This window comes from Accipiter gentilis, chromosome 32 (genome assembly GCF_929443795.1).
Source record: "Accipiter gentilis chromosome 32, bAccGen1.1, whole genome shotgun sequence".
Lineage (NCBI taxonomy): Eukaryota > Metazoa > Chordata > Aves > Accipitriformes > Accipitridae > Astur > Astur gentilis.
In genome coordinates, this window is record NC_064911.1 from 1695929 (window position 1) to 1713306 (window position 17378).

Consider the following 17378-nt stretch of genomic DNA (forward strand, 5'->3'; position numbering starts at 1 on the left):
AGCATAGGCAGAGCTACTGCCAGAGGTCAGCCTGTACTCCGCTTTCTTACTCCTGGGGCATGGAAGAAGCAAATGGCAGAGACTTAATTGCCCTTTTCAGTTGCAAAGGTTAAAAATACCAGCTCATCAAATTGATATAAAATGAGTAAGTGTATTCTTGGATGTAGATCCCACTTTGCTTAATCCAACTTCATCATGCACGCAAGTTTTATGTGAGGGTCATGGTGAACTGGGCAGAGGGAAACCAGATACTTTGCTCTGCCTAGACCAGAATTATTCTTCCATCGCAGACAGAACCAATCACTGTTGTCCTATTTCATTTATGAAAACTCTCATCAGGTACCTTGACTATCATGATCAAAATAAGTCTATTAGCCCTGGAATGGAGAAGTCTTTAAAACTTCAGTGAATCTTGAGCTCCAACTAGTGGGATGCTTTGTTTTCCCTCACTTCCCACAAGCCAAGATCTAAGATCTGAAGCAGTCCCTTTTATTATCCTTATTCATGTGAGAAGGATCACTGTCCAAGCTTACCACTGAGTAGATAAGGCTTAAAAAGGAACTTTTCTGCACTTAGCAGGTAGAGAAAGAACATATGTTGGGCTCATGATCTTTTTTTAAATGAATATGACAGCTGTGGAAGGGACAGGAACATCAGGATGCTACTCTTCTGGCTTTAAAGATACACATCAATAAACCTGTATGTTTATGTTGTGACTTTTCCCAGGCTTCTTGATTATCAAGTCAATCTTACCTTTCTGCAGGACTCCAATTCTTAAGACATAAAGCATCCCCTCTCTGCAGGGGATCACTAGTCACAGCTTGTCCTCAATTTCACTCACAGAAGCTGACCAGAAATTATAATCAGCAATAAACACCAGCAGCCAAAAGAAAACGTAGATTTTAATGATAGATTTTTCAATGAAAGTTAAGTATTGGCTTTTGCCAAGCTGACTTACTGCTGTGTCCTGCTGCGGGTGCCGCACACCAACCCTTGCAGAGCCAGGGAGCCGCTGCTTGCAGAGTGGGGGGTGAGCACTCATGGCTGGGGAGAGGGAGCCCTCCCCAGCAGGGCAGGCTCACTGAACTGCCCTAGTTTGATTGTATCCCATAGTGAGAGCTGGGGGAAACTTTGTTCTACTCTACCAGTCTCTCAGATATGTCCAGGACCATTTGTACCTCACTGTAGTCTCTTGTAGATTATGAAGATGGATACACAGTGATGGCGTAGCTGTGGCAGACCTCCTAAACATAGGTTCACAGCTTGTTGGTAAGGAGCCCAACTCAATCAGCCAGCTGGGACGGTTTATCTCCAAGATCATCACTACATGCACACACATGTATCAGCTGGTTTCCCAATCCTGAATCCGATGGCTGATGCCCCACCCTCCACCTCAGAGGAAGAACACCACCAAATAAGGAACAGCAATGCAGCAAATACATAGTTATTTTTATTCCTGAATCTCAAGAATTTACCTGATGAGGTCTCAGGTGAGGCACAGTAGTGGAGACTGCACTACCACAGTACTTCTTTGATGAATGCCCACAAGAACTCTGCCTTGTTTTTCAAACGCAGAAATAATGATGATGATAATTGGCAAGGGCAGCCTCAGATGATTTAATAAATTCTTGTTATGTGAGGGAGAAGGTACAGAAGCAATCTTGTCTCTCAGCTATCAATAAATGGCAGGTACCCTGGTATCCCTTTATGCCTTGGCAAGTAATCAACCACCCCAAGCCCATTACCATAACAAAGCAGCTCACTGCTATGGTACTCAGCCTCAAATGAGGTCCAGGCACAAATATACAGATTTATTCCATATGTATGTTCTGCATATCCCACCATACAATCGCTATAATCTGTAGTTGCTAAATTATCATTCAAGTTTCAGGGTACGACGAAAGAGTTTGAGTCCCGCTACATAGGTTCACTGGATTACCAGCCCTAGATTAACATTTTGTTTAATTAAGCACAGCCTAGTCACCAACAAGTTACCACTTGTATAAAACCAAGAGACATAGATATCTAAAAATTAAGCCAGGAAGTGTATTATATTTCAACAAAAAGGGTAAAAACTATTTCCCACTTGAGTGATTGTTCATAAAGGTCCAGACGCAAAGCAGGGGACTATAGGTACCAAAATCACAAGGCAGCCCCAGGGAACATTTGGTCTTTGCAGTTGCACAGATGCCCATAACACACCCTCCCCTCCTGTTAAAGATGCTTTACAGTGGAGGAAAACAGAAACATTCAGAAAAGAGGAGACATGCTATCAACTTGATAGCTGGCAATACACAGGGAAAAAGACATCCCTCAGAGCTGACTGCATAGGGTTTGCGTAGCAATGTTTTTGTAGTCGGGGGCTACAGGGGTGGATTCTGTGAGAAGCTACTGGAAGCTTCCCCTGTGTCCCACAGAGCCAATACCAGCCAGCTCCAAGACGGACCCACTGCTGGCCAAGGCCGAGCCCATCAGCGACGGTGGTAGTGCCTCTGGGATAACAGATTTAAGAAGGGGAAAAAGTTACTGCACAACAGAAAAATTGCAGCTGGCAAGAGGAGTGAGAATGTGAGAGAAACAGCCCTGTAGACCCCCAGGTCAGTGGAGAAGGAGGGGGAGGAGATGCTCCAGGCGCCGGCGCAGAGGTTCCCCTGCAGCCCGTGGGGAAGACCCTGGTGAGGCAGGCTGTCCCCCTGCAGCCCAGGGAGGTCCACGGTGGAGCAGATCTCCACCTGCAGCCTGTGGAGGACCCCACGGCACAGTAGGTGGGTGCCTGAAGGAGGCTGTGACCCCGTGGGAAGCGCATGCTGGAGCAGGCTCCAGGCAGGACACATAGCCCTGTGGAGAGAGGAGCCCACGCTGGAGCAGGTTCTCTGGCTGGAGCAGTCTGCGCCTGAAGGACTGCAGCCCGTGGGAAGGACCCACATTGGAGAAGTTCATGGAGGACTGTCTCCCACGGGAGGGACCCCACGCTGGAGCAGGGGACGAGTGAGGAATCTTCCCCCTGAGGAGGAAGGAGCAGCAGAGAAAACGTGTGATGAGCTGACCCCAACCCCCAACCCCCATTCCCCATCCCCCTGTGCTGCTGGTGGGAGGAGGTAGAGAAAATCAGGAGTGAATTTAAGCCTGGGAAGAAGGGGAGGGTGGGGAGAAGGTGTTTTAAGATTTAGTTTTATTTCTCATTACCCTACTCTGATTTGATTGGTAATAAATTAAACTAATTTCCCCAAGTTGAGTCCATTTTATCTATGATGGCAATTGCTGAGTGATCTCCCTGCCCTTATCCCGATCCATGAGCCTTTTGTCGTATTTCCCCCCTCTCCCCCCCCCCCCCCAATCCAGCTGAGGAGGGGAGTGATAGAGCAGCTTTAGTGGGCACCTGGCATCCAGCCAGGGTCAACCCACCACACTGAGCTAAACCAGAAAGCAGATGTGGGCATGACTTCTTTTTCCATTTCCCTTTCCTCTTTCTGAACTTACTGACCACATTTGGATTTCTGGAAACAGAGAGGGAGAGTGAAGTTTCATCACAAACAAAGCTTGGGCTAAGGGTGATCTCAGGATAGCTGCTGAACAGCTGGTCTTCCTCCCCTGCAGAGGAGGCAATGTTTAAAAACAGGGTACAGACGACTCTTGCAGAGCTCAGCCTCCCCAGGCAGCTTCCAAGCAGTGGTGATGCAGGGGGGCAGGGGAAGGGGTCTGCTTGAAAAATGTATCCCTGTAATCAGCGCTCTTCGGAAAAGCTCTTTGGCAAGCAGCAGTAAATTAAGGATGCAGCCCTGAGGGAGCATGTAAAATAAGGGCAATGAGATGAGTCACTGGTAAATATTCTATAATAGAAAAAAGATGGGGCAATGTGGATAAACTGGCAAAACATGGTACCAGTCTCCAGATTAGTTCCTCTAATGGAGGACTTCCCATCAATACAACATGGATCTATTGAGAGAAATTTGAGGATTGCTTACTGGCCATGAAAAAAATGGTTTTGCCCGTGTTCCTGAAAATGAACATATCCTAGATGTCTTGTGAAGGTTATGGGCTAAGATAGCCAGCTTGGCATTAATGCAAGAAAGGAGGACTGCCTTGAACCACCCCTGCCCCCGCCAGCAGGTTTCCTGCAAAAGAGCAGAGGGGTCAGGTGAAGTCTCAGGCCTGGGGAAAAACAGCATTACACAGTTTCCACCTCAGCCTCCCTCCTGCAGGCTTCAGCTGTTTAAAATCAGCTGCCTTCAGTGGCAACAGGCCAGCTCGCCTCCGTGAAGGAACCAGCTCCATATGCTAGGCTGACCCCGCCCCCCCCTCCCGCCCCCCGCCTTTCTTCAGAAACAACTAAGTCTTTGGCTTTCCTTTTGTTTCTGCTGGCATTAGTCCATTCTTAGTCATCACTGTGATAGCAGTGGCATCCAAAGCCTGCCCTTTCCTACTCTCCACTAAGGATGCAAAATACAAATGGTGCATAGCATAACAAAAATAATTAACATTTTCCATTTACAGTGCTGTGTAAATACGGACCATCTAATCTTCACAGCAAACCAGACAGACAAATGCTTCTGCTCTAGTTATTGCCTCCAGCACCATAAGTTACGTGATCCCCAGCCGGAGCTCCCTGGATCCTTCTCTGGGCTGTTCTCCTGATTGCTTGGCAGCTCTTCAGCACACTCTGTGCTCATTGCTTTCGCTCGTCCTACAGTGACAGTCACCAGCAACAGCACCAGCGAGCCATCCTCTGTAGGTCACGCAAAATCAAAAAGTCCTAACCATTTTTGTTTTTCCCTATTTCTCTTTCCCTTTTGTAAAGTGAGGGACCATCACCTCTCCTTTCTTTAATCCTCTGTTTGTTCATCTTTTTCGGCTGCACACCAAAGTCCTGACAGAGCGGGAAGGGTGTTTTTACAATGGGTGCATTACAATCCAGGCTTGGACTGGGGCTCTGCTTTTCAGACCTCAGACATTGCTGCAATATAAAAACCACCACTAGGCTGGGTGTACCCATTGGAAAGTAATAATAGGGACCACTTGATAAAAGGTCCTGGTCATTATTTTCTCAAGGTGTTTTGTCCAAGCACTGATGTTTTAGTGAAGCTGAAGAAATATATTCAATTTGCCTTAATCCTTTTGTGCAATTTCTGCCTCAGTGTTACATACTATTACTGTGTGCTGCTAAATACCTCTTGCATTTTATTCCAAGGTGACTAAAATAATTATTTTTTCTAGTTACTAAAGCATTTGGAGCGCTTCCAGGATGAAAGTGAATACAGAAATGCCAAACATTCACTATTCTAATAGATAGCCATCAGTGCTTTGTGAACTATCCCATTATATCCCAAAAATATAATTCTGATTTCACAAAGGGTCTTGAGAAAATTTGCTTTAAATAGAAAGACTCTATTTCTACTATACCAAGAGCACTGTCAACATCGATCCAGGTGCTCTATGGAGCAATCTACTCTTTTCATTGTGGCACTACCGAAAATCTGGTCTAGTACATTGGTAAAGTGCATTTTTCAAAGTTACCAATATTAAAAAAGCAAATCGTTAGATTTTTCATTAATTAAAAAAGGCTTATAATAGCATTAACAATCCTTTCATCAGAGTGTGCCATTTAGGTAATGGCAGCCTAGCACATTAACTTCCCTTGGCTTTGCCTTGGCCTTTTAACTCCTCCAACTGATTATTACCTAATTTGTAAAGTCTCCCAAATGGGTCATTAGCTCTTAAATAGATTTCTCCTGCTGTTTGGTATATACCCTAGAAACAGTAGGCTGTCAGAGAGATAACTGGTTTCAAAGTATTTCTTTCTGGGAAAAAATAGTTAAAGAAATGCCAGATTAAATTAAGTTTGTGAAATGAAATCATGGCTTGAAATATCTCTGATACATGATTAACTAAGACATCACACACAGAATTTTTTTTTTCCACAAAAGAGGACTGGCATCAGAGCATATGCAAGCATATGTGCCCTTGTAAGCACCTGCAACTCCTGCTGCTTCCAATCCGTAACAGCAATCGTGCAACCAGGCAGTCATCTAATGTACTAAACTAGGAAACCAAGGAGAAAGGCTCATGGGATGATCAGGTCCTGTACTCGTGACACAGCAACATTCCCCCTCTGCCTCCCCAGCTCAGCCTGGAAATCGTGAACCAACGGCAGAGAAACCTGAGACCACAGGAAAATCAGTAGCATTTGGTCCAAGTATAGGTACTGCCCAGGGCAATGCTACATTCACCGACCAATTAGTGACAATGTCCACTGCCAAGCACAAAAAGCAAAAGATTGTTTGCCCTTTCTCAGCCGCAGATTACATTTCTGTATTTTTTTTCTTACTTTACAATATGAAGTAGGGCATGAGACTGAAATAAGTCAGTGTGACTAAGTAAAAACTCTTTGTACTAACCCACTCATCTGCAAGCTACTCGTGAAACAGAATAAATGACTACTGGTTGGCAATACCTGCGCTGCAGAACTTTGAATATGGAGGTGTTGAACAAATTACATGTTTCCACACAAAGAAAATAACACTTAAGGTATAACAACACTTCAACTTTTTCAACTAAACTCAACTAACTTTAGTATTAGCAAATGCTTCCATTTGTTTATGCAGCAACTTCTCTGTTCTATTCTTTTACAAATCTTTCAGACTCCCTCTTCCTCCTCTGTGGACTCTTTCACTTATTTTCAATGCAATCATCACCTCTTTCTGAAAATAGGCCACTCTGTACTACTTTCACCTGGTTTGCTGAAAGGGCAACACCTTTATATTTTATGCCCTTAGCAAGGACAAGAGATGTGGTGTCCTTTTAGATTAAAATCATTGTCTGGTATGGCCCAATATATGTGGATCTGCAGAACATTAATTAGCATACTAAAATCAACATCCTCACTAGTGTTTTCATAGCAAAAAACCAGCTCTCTCCCACTACGAAATTCTCAATTTCCTATTTCCATATTCCTGGAATAAGTCATGTATACACTGTAGGTACTTTGGTTGCTACGACCTTCATGCAATATCATCAGAGGCAACATGCAATCACAAAGCTGAAAAACTGTGATCAAAGACTCTTAGGTATTTTCCAGAAATGCCTTTTTATCTAAGAAACCTGCTTTATAACTTGTTTTGACAAATGTCACAGCTGGAGAAATTCTTTCTCTAAGGGAAGATTTATGATCTATAGGATAGTTTTCTTTCTCTGTATTTTTCAGGAGACTGGATTCATCAAATACAAACTGCTCTTTGATTTGTGCATCTGCATGTTCAGCACAAAGAAATGAAATACAAAAATGGGAAAAATGACAATACTCTTCATCTATAGTTAACTTTTTGGCACAGAAATATCATCCGGTGTGATCAACTGGAAAGTGCTGAGGTACTAGCATAGAATGATGTGGTAGGAACAGGATTTTCCACAGAGAAAACTATGCTTATTCTGTTCTTCATGCTGGCCACCATGTTGGCAGGTGCATCAATACCCCAGCAGATGGTTTTGAGTACAGACTGCCAAAACAATGCATACAGAAAGTTGCCCTTCACGGGAGGATTTCAGCTGAGGGACATGTCTCTGAGGGAACAGGGTACCAGCTGAAATGTCACAGGACATAGCCCAGAGCAGAAGTAATTGTAAGGATAACCTAGCTCAGGACGTGCCATCTCTAAACACCAAAACAGAAGTGAGAATATAACTCTCCTTCCCTGGAGAAGACTCCAAGGAACCAGCAGCAACCAAAACCTATGACACAGCTCAGTTTTCCTCTGACTGGGTTACAAATGCCTAGGTAGCTATGGGCCTGTGACTCAAGGCTCAGTTTGGCCAAGGACCAGTTCAGATCTTCTGAACTTAATGTTGGTGAGGTCTGAGGCCATTTGCGCTTTCAAGTGGGGTTTCAATAGGATAAGCTTAGTCAGCCTGGAAAGGACAAATACAACTACAAAATCTGAGCAAGAACAGTCAGTAAGGTCTTGTTTACAAGAAAGCCTCTGAATAACTTTTGTGCTCAAAGTTAAAAGATTGCTTGAGTTCTTCCCTGAATCAGGACCGAATGCCAAAAATATCAGACTTAAGGGGTGATGAGAGGTTGTCAGTTGAGTTCACTGGGATATGGTACGACTTTTTGCAAGCTGCTTTTTCATTCATTAATACAATGATACAACTGAAAAGAAGATGAGGGATACACTGGAAAACACTTAAATGTGTTCTGATCTCCGGGATCAGTGGTAACCTGCAGTCTCTCCCTCCGAAATGGACCTGATGCCACAGCTGTACTGAACTCTAGGTGCTGTATTTTTGTCACCTTCCGCTATTTTGGCTGTAGCATTCTCAAACAGCCCAGCCACTCAACTCAAAGTAAGGGCACTCAGCACTTTTAAACCCCTGAAGAGAACTACTGTCTTTGTGGTTTGCATATAAAACTGAGAACAATACTAGTCTTACCATTGAAGGATGATGCTTTAGGCAATGGGATACTCTATTCTGAAGTCAAATAGCTGCTCCTGAATTACAGTTAGCACCATAAGTATATGGAACACTTTAAATCATAAAGGTCTGTACTTTATACAGTAGAGATTAAGTAATTTTGAACAATATGCATGACAAATGCAAAAAAAATTCTTTGGTGACTTACACTTTTAAAATGCCCAAGACAACATTCAAAAGTAATCTGAAGCTCAGTCTCTACACTCATCTCTTTGGTTAGGCTGAATATCATTATTATGGGTAAACAATATGATTTTTTTTAAAAAAACAGTCTTTACACAATCCAATTGAAGACAAATCTATGATGTTTTAATATTTGCTTTGTATTTCTTCTCCCATTTGTGAGTTTTCCTGATTCAGTGTTTTTTTAAAAAATCAAAGCATCATTTGCTGATAAAAAAGGCATTGTAGCATATTTCCAATGTATACAGTATGTAAGTCCAGGTAAAAGTAAATCAGCTATAAATTAGTGTATTTCACATATAAAAATGCTCTTTTTGTTTATGTTTTAGGCCACAAACTAGTCTCAAACTGTTTAAAAGTAGGCACTTAAAACAACCTGCACTTGGCCAAAAAAAATATCCATCATTTTTTGGTTACTGAATAACTCTTGACAGCACTTCTCTTTGTGATATGCTTATCAGACCAATATGCACAGCTGATCATTGGGTACTATCAGCCTGACGTAGAAACTGAAAATAGCTTGTGTTCCTTGTTCTTCCTTATTCCCCTCATTTCAAGGAAAGGCATAACACATACTTGAAGAGAACAGTTAGCGTTTTCCCCCAGAATAAGTCCCAGCAGCTGCCTCTTCTGCTTTTGAAACAGCGTGTTGAACCATTTGCACCACTTGCACATTCTTACATGGCAAGACCCCCACTCCCATGTGCTGTAATGGGCTGCAGCTGAAGCTAAGCACAGATGCTAAGCACTACTCATCAGGCACTAATGTACAGGAACTGTTTCTTCGGTTTGGTCACAGGTTGTTTAATCATAAAACACGATGGTCCAGAGCGGACAGTATTTTTCTTCATCCTGAGCCATGGCAACCCTCCCAGGTTATTTCAACACCTGGCCATATGTGTTGATGCAGACCCTGTCCTATTTGTCCCTGAGCTGGTAATATTTGTCCCAACGGTGCTGCTGTTTCAACAGGCAGTTAATATCTGTATGAAGCCATGTAATTATTTCCCTGAGTATCCAGGGTATGGAGGGGGTGGGGGATACTGTATTGAAGTCTGTGGCGTTGGAGTGTAAGGTGGAGGTAGGTCAGCTGGGTACTCCATTTCGTAGTCGTAACTGTATGGTGGTGGAGCCACTGAAATGGGAGGAAAAAGAAGACATAGTTAAAAATCTTTTTTTCAGATGCAGGCCCCCAAGTATTTTCTAGTTCACATTCAGACTTTCGTACAACAGATGTAAGGTCTCCTGGCAATGCGCTGACTTCTTTTTCAGACTGTCATTATACAGTCACTTTATGTCAATGCAAGTCCTTGCTTATTGCCCTTTCTTTCACTGCTTAGCCATGTGCTCACCGACGTGTTGTGCTGGTAACAGTGTTTGAGTGGCAGTATGGCAGATGATACCAGGATGATGTGGCAGAGCTAAACTTTTCCAGGGGAGGAAGGTTAGGTTTTTATCAGATCCATTCCCTTCCACCCCCTTCAGCAGCAAAATGAGTTTATGTTGTCTCAAAATGACAGGGTAGCCAGGGCTTTCGCTGATCTCCACAGATCTCTCAAACACCCTCTGGATCCCCAGGAGATATGTGATGTGACCTGCCATGCCATGCCAAACACAGCAGCATAGCAGCATCACATCTCCCAGGGCAAACGCCGGACATCTTCCCAGGACATTCCCAGGGCTCCAGCTGACGAAGAAGGAAGCTTTCACTCTATTCACCCCAACAGAAATATCTGAGGAGAGCCCAGCATTTGTAAACTGGGTCAGGCATTTAGGAAGCAACAAAAATATTCACAAACAGCTGAAAACATTTTCTCAACTACTTCTAGTAAACTTAGAGAAGAAGGATTAATTCAGTGATCAAAAAGACAGTAAATGCTGCAGAATGACAGCATGGTAGGAACTGAAGGCTCCATATCAAGACCCCACTACAGTAGTCTCCACAGATTTTAAGGTCCAGAGTCTGCTCATGTCACCATGTCACTGTTAAGGTCCAGAGTCTGCTCATGCCTCTGTCACCATGGATGCCTTCCTATCCCCTCCCTAGATGTCTCAAGCAGACTGGCAGTGAAATAGCACTTGAACAGAGAGGAAACAGAAACCTAGGATATTTGTGATGAGGGAAGAGACTCAAATCCCAGTGTGCCATGAAAAGCACTCCCTGCTCTCTGAAAACCTGGCTGTTGCTGTGGCCAAAGGAAGGGAAACCCCTCGCTTGCTATTCCTGTCCAAAACAGTAATGGCAGGGGGTAGGGTCGGTCACAAACCCTGCAGCCAAATCCAGGTCAGTCATTAATCCAGAAGTGTTCATGACAGTGGGGAACACAGAAATCATTTCAGAGCTTCCCCATCGTCCAAAAACTGATGCTGCTGAGAGGAAGAACTGCTCAAGCTAATGTTTGCGCTAGGAACTGGGACCGTGCAGAGTCAAACTGCCCGGAGGTGGAGACAGGGGTGAGTCATAGCAGGAGCAGACCTGGGGAGGAGAAGACTACAGCCCTGAAGTCTTCATTTTGCTTTTGTTTTTACAGCTTGCAGTGACTATTAGATTCTCAAGTAGCTCTTCAGCAATTCATGGTTGAGAATATTGCAATTTTCTTTCGTTACTCATCTCTCTATGCAAAACAATGTTGTAATGATAAGGATGATTATACATGGGTTTAGTTTAACTAGAAAGTTAAGAGCATGAGGGAGAAAACAGACACTGAGAGCAGTGAATGTGACAAAGGAACACATAATAAATATTGCATAGCTTGCCTATAAGTATACACAATGCACCTGGGGTTTGCTGCAACCTTTGCAACAGGAGGGAATATAAAGGCAGGGGATGTCTAAGAGTGGGATGAGGGGATTTCATCCATGAAACACCATTGCCTTTTATTACAGTGAACTCTCAAGCTATCCCAAGGCAATCGCTCCTGGATTTGTAATTAACAATATCACTGAAGCAGAGACATAGCTGCATTGCACAAAGACCGTTATGCTGCTTCCAGGGTCAGCTCTACTCTTCAAAAATGTGGCCACTTTGACATGGTGGGGAGTCCAGACAAATGAGCCTTGCAGACCCCAGCTAGCTTGGTGCAGATCCACCTTCAGTGTTCCTGTACCCCAATCCTAGATTGGCGCTAGTTGACAAGCCTGGTGCAGGGAGTGGCTCTGCACAGAGCTAGCTCAGGTACAGCCTGATGTACCAGTTCCCACTTACTATGGGCACAACTGCACTGGAGCAGAGCCATGACAGGGTCCCTACTATCCCCTGGGGTGCCCCAGAGCCTGTGACAGCTTATTAGCTCAGTGCCAGATCTGACTTAGGCTCTGTGCCTCCCCTGGTGCTGCCCTGCACCTAAAAAACCATTACACCAAAACAATTAACCCACAGACAAGCCTGCATTGAGCACGTCCAACACTCAGCTAACTTTGACCAAGGCACAACAGGCATCTCTGCACTGTGCTCCAAGCTCCTATCAGTTCAGGCATGGTGCCAGGTGGATGGCAGGGAGCTAGCTCGGATTCAGCACTGCACACCAGCCAGCAGTCCCTCCTGGGACACACAGCAGAGAACACTCTGCAAACATGCCTGTGTGCCTTTGTAGAAGTCATCTGGGATCCTGCAGATCCAGCAGTGCTTGTGAGCTCTGGCCGAGTACCAGCCAGCTCAGGCTACATTAGGCTCCACGCGGCACCACTTGAAGCCTTTGCGCTATGATCTACAGACCTTATTGTCCAGGTTTTCCCCTCTTTGTGGTATGCTGGGCCTCCATTATATCGGACAATGAAAGGGAGCTGACTGCATGTGAATAAGAGCAAATACAAGAACCAGAACACAAAATAAGAATAACTGATCTGTCGCCAGAGAGCCTCTGGCACTGCGAAAAGGTCTATCCTGCATAATGCAACACCACCCTGAGCAAGGTCTCAACAAGCTACTACGGGCACTGCAAGCCACACAGCTGTGTGAGTATGGCACCTGGCCAGATCTCATTAGCCCACTGAGTACCTGAATGAATTAGCCCAGGCAGAGGGCTGCACTGACGAACACTGCACACACTGAGCTGTCTTGCGTTTCTCAGCAGGGAGTCATGCCATTCCTCTCCAGACCGAGAAGAGCCTGCTTCTGTATTCACATCCCACATTTACTGCGGGGCCGTAACTATCCAAAGATGCACTCCTGCCATAAACACAGGCACTCTTGCAGGGGTGTCATTTCGCTTCCTTACCTGGGTACGCGCTGATAGTGTTGATGTGCGTAGTTCGGATGACCCCTACTCGAGTCCCACGGTTGTTCTTCATGCACATGCAGATACAGATGGCAATCCCGGCAATCACTCCCATTATAAATACTATACCGAAAACAATTCCAGCTATCGCCGTGCCTCTGCAAGGAAAATGGAAACATGCGGTCAGTCTCAGCCAAATAATGTTTACAAAACAAAATTATTTTCTCAGGAGTGGCCCCCATTTGAGAAAAAAGGTGCATATTGATTACTTAAGATGCTGCAAATTTTGGTCCATCAGAGCATCTGAACACCCAGGACCAAAATGAGAAACTCTTTCAAAGTCGCCTTTGCCATTGTGCCAGATCACTCTGCTGATACACCGTGCATTAAATCCTCCCATTCCAGGGCCATCTGAATTTAACAACTTTTAAATATTACCAAGAATAATTTCTTCCCTTTACCCTCATCACACAAGACTTTTTTTCCTAAAGGCATTAGTATGATTTTATTTCGAAAAGAAAGAGTAAGTTATCCCCAGTAATATATTCCAGAAGAATCCTGAAGTGCCTGCATGCTGTGCTTCCACAGGAATGGTTTGGTGATTGTTTTATCTTGGGTCAGAAAGTCCTGCTGTGCTTGAGCACACAGGTTAAGGAGAGCCTCCTCTTCTTGAGGATGAGCAGCAAGAAGCAAAGTGAATGCCCACTCTTTCACACGTGTGCTGCCACAGCCAGCACAAGTATTTGAGGCTTAAACAACTTCTTTTAAAACGGTCTAGAGGAAAGAATTTAGCTCAGCCCCTGAAGTAATGAATCAGACTTTCCTTGAAATTATACAAAGAAAGGGAAAGAAGCCTTACTGCACTGCCACACAGGAGAAAAACCTCACCAAGAGGCACTGAAGAGCTCCCAATAATACTGAGGGCAAAATCAGCCTTTCTGATGAACCCTAGTTAACTCAGGTTTGTTGTCAGGCACAGGCAGTGCAGCATATATTATATGAAAGATGGTATTTATAGCCTATCCTTTTACAAAAAAACCCCAGTGACTTGCCAGAAATATTCTCACTCTGTGCAACACATCCTCCAGCAAAGATTTCAAATAACAACCTTGCTGGCAACTTTTTAGCTGGACATTTTAATCAATCCAAACTGATAGTCTGTGAACATGAATAAGCTACACTAGGAATTATTGCAATGTAGAGAATAAAACAGGCAGTGCAATACTACAAAAACAAATATTAAAAGGAGTGTAAACCATAGTTTAGCTTCCCCATACAAGCATGGGAACACATACCAGGCCTGATTTTCAAAATACTGATAAGCCTGTTGGCTTCCAAAAAGTCAGCAAGTCAGGATGGACTCAATATTTGAAAAATCAGACCTTCTATTTAGAACCTAAATATGAATTTAAGAGCTTGTTTTCAGGCCCCAACTTTTCAGGAACTTGGCCAAGACTGCAGTACAATTACTGAATTGTATAGCATAAGTAAACACAAACAATTTGCTGTCTTACTAATTGCTCTCTGCTGTTATGTAGCAATGAACGAAGAGTGTGCAGGTGTGATGGCCTGGCAAATTATAGTCGCTAACATTCATTAAAGAACTCTGGTGGAGAAAACGGCCTCTGTAAAAACACTGGAGTTTTGTGAACAGGACAATGTGGCTGGAGGAGAGGGCCCCATGGAGGGTGGGACTGCACTTCTCCAAAGCCGCAATTCCTTATCTTAAGTGACCAGGAGAAGGAGCACAGCATATGTGCCTGGAGGAGAAGGCCCCACAGAAGATGGTACTGTGCTTCTATCTTAAGCCATCATGCCAGCAGGAAGAGAGGCAGCTCCACAATGAACCCCCCCCCTCAAAGCTCACCAACCGATTCCAGAGAACCCCGGGAATGGGAACTGCGCGCGTTGAGACCATCAGCTAACACACTATAAAAGAAGGGAGAATGAGTTCTCAGTGCGCACCCTCCGGAACTGGATATCTACGCTGGCTGGACCAACGCTGGACCCAGGACTGGTGAAATGCTTTTCTTCTCTCTTTCTTTCTTTCTTTGTCTCTTTCTCTCTCTCCCTCTTTTCCACAGTCCCTACACCTCATCCTGTTAAACATAAACCATTGACCAAGTCTGAGATCAGACTAGGAGTGGATCGAGCTGCCCCTGGGCTCCTCTTTAAGAAGGAGTCCAGAAAGCAAGGGGGTCTGCTCTGAACCTCATGACTCAACGGGAGGGCTCTCCTTCTGATACAGTTCCATGTTCCTTTTTTCATTTATTTTTCTACACCTCCCTTCTCTTTTCAAACAGCAGCTTAATGACATGTTGCAAGGTTCATATTGATAAGTTCACTGGTACTTGGGCAAGGTTAGCTAGGTTGAATAAATGTTGATTGTTGTTTGAACTCCCCTGGTGTCGTTTCACCTTAATTCTGATAAAGGAAATCCATGAACCTGAGTCACTCCAACTTTGGGACGCGACAGCAGTAAACCTGTTAATATTTTGCAGAATATATAAAGGCCTAATTTACAAAACCCTAGCTCATGGCAGCAAGCACCTGGCTGTAAAACCAGTAGCTTGAAACACTGATGTGATCAAGTGCTTTGGTATTAACCACCATGAGTGAGAAACACCTCCCCACTCCCTCCACATCCCCCACAGTTTGCATCTAACAAAAACAAAGTCTGATGGTCTTGGAAGATGTGACTAAGAGACCTCCAGTTTTTCCAACCTGCTCTCTCTGGGAACATTATCACTACCTTGAGAGAAACTGATGTATGAGAGAACGCTTTGATTCAGGAGACCCTTTAACACAGTACTCTCTTAATTCGAGAAAGTTTTCTCGTAATATCATAATTAAAAAATCAGGCATAATGCACGGTACCCCTATTATAAACAACTGTGAATCGCTACTACTTTTGCTACATCCGTTTAGGGGATGATTTGCTGTGCCCTTCACTGGGGGCACTGCATCACAGTTGCAGGGAACTCTGTTATGCTGGAATAATCCCTCTCCCAGGTGGAATAAACAAAACCAGCTGCCGCTGACCACTGGCCTCAGGTCCTGCAGTGCATTTCTGCTTTGTACATGGTCCACTGCTGCCCAGTTCCTGCATCCCAGGTACACTCTGCCTAGCTGATCTGCTCACATCTCAGAAACCACAACAGTTTCTCACACTTCTAATCAGCTGCACCCCAAGGAAAACCCAACCTCCATCCTAAAGGCTGACAGAAGTGGGTAACACACAGCACACGATACCTTCCCAGTGCTAAATTAGAAGTTCTGTATTAATAAAGCCTATTTTAAACACAGTTTAAATAGAGTTTGTCTCAGGTGTCTCCAAAGGCAAAGGCATTCCTTTTGTTCCAGAAGTAGTCAGCCAGATGCCATTTTATCATCTGCCCTGAGCGATGGGTTGCACTCTTCCTGTGCCAGTGCCTATCAGACACCCCAGCCTCACACCCAAAGCCCACTCTCCCCTTCTGCATGATCAGCAACTGCTCCAAAGCAATATCACTCCACTAATTTCAATGATGATTCTGTGATACTTTACATAAGAAGTAAAAGTATTCATAAGGAAAGAAAAAAAAGATGACAAAAGGTCTGATACCATCTTCTAAAGGAGTTTCCACCTTGCCTGAGATTAAGCAGATACACACCTGCCAGCTTGCTTTGGGTGACAGAGCTGAGATCCAAGGTTTTCCTAGTGACCCTTCAGCGGTGTTGGCTGACTGGCACTATCTTGCCTCTGCAAAGAAACAGCGGTAGGGCAAGACACAGCTGTTGAAAGGCCCTCTGCATCTGCCTGCACCTGAAATTCAAAAAAGGCTGAAGTCCACTGGCAAAACTTCCAAGTTGGAAAAGGCCTCTGAGCCTAAACACAGCTATACTGGAAAGCAAAAACCACTTCTGCCAGGCTAGCAAACCCAAGTCAGTAAGTGAAATAAGGAATATCCGCTAAAACATTCTGTTGCTGGTCCCCACTGTAGCTCCTGCTGGTATAGCCGTGAACCAGAAACAAAAATGGTCACCAAAGAAAATATTCATTAGCTCAGCTTTGCTGACAAAACTGGTAAGTTCAAGTCTCACAGTTCTGAAATCAGGACAAAAAGCAGTTTAAATAGCTAGATCCACCACTGCTTGCGTATTCAGGTTTTCACACTGCAGTGGTAAATTTAGACCACCTATGGATGGTTACGCAGAGAGCCTGAGATATGGAGCAAAAGATGTAGGTCGCTTTTTAAATCTGCTTACAGCCTGACTGAGTACCAGGCACTCACTGGTCTTGGTGGGCTTCAGATCAGACCCAGTGCCACGCACGTGAAAACTGTTCCAGGAATCAAGGATCTGTTTGAGAGGAATTCAGGACATATACTCTCTTATAACAGAATATATATAATGCTATACCACCCTCTGACAGTGAGTAAAAATGTAACCCACCCTGATTCAGAGACCTGCAGCCCCTGCAACACACAATGCCTCCCAGTAAAACTAAGAGCAGTCTGCCTCTAAACA

At 44.3% G+C, this 17378-nt stretch overlaps 2 protein-coding genes across 5 annotated transcripts in view; both read right to left on the reverse strand.

The window, feature by feature from the left end:
- Positions 1–17378, reverse strand: part of ADAMTS5 (ADAM metallopeptidase with thrombospondin type 1 motif 5) — a 315489-nt gene that overhangs the window by 72781 nt on the left and 225330 nt on the right. The window lies entirely within an intron of this gene.
- Positions 8696–17378, reverse strand: part of CYYR1 (cysteine and tyrosine rich 1) — a 59766-nt gene continuing 51083 nt past the window's right edge. For all 4 annotated transcript variants that reach the window (XM_049835170.1, XM_049835172.1, XM_049835171.1 and 1 more), the window contains 2 exons: positions 12870–13027; positions 8696–9787 (listed from right to left, as the gene is read on the reverse strand). In XM_049835170.1, coding sequence (XP_049691127.1) covers positions 9654–9787; positions 12870–13027 — 292 coding nt within the window. In that variant the 3' untranslated portion in view covers positions 8696–9653. The remainder of the gene's footprint in view (positions 9788–12869; positions 13028–17378) is intronic.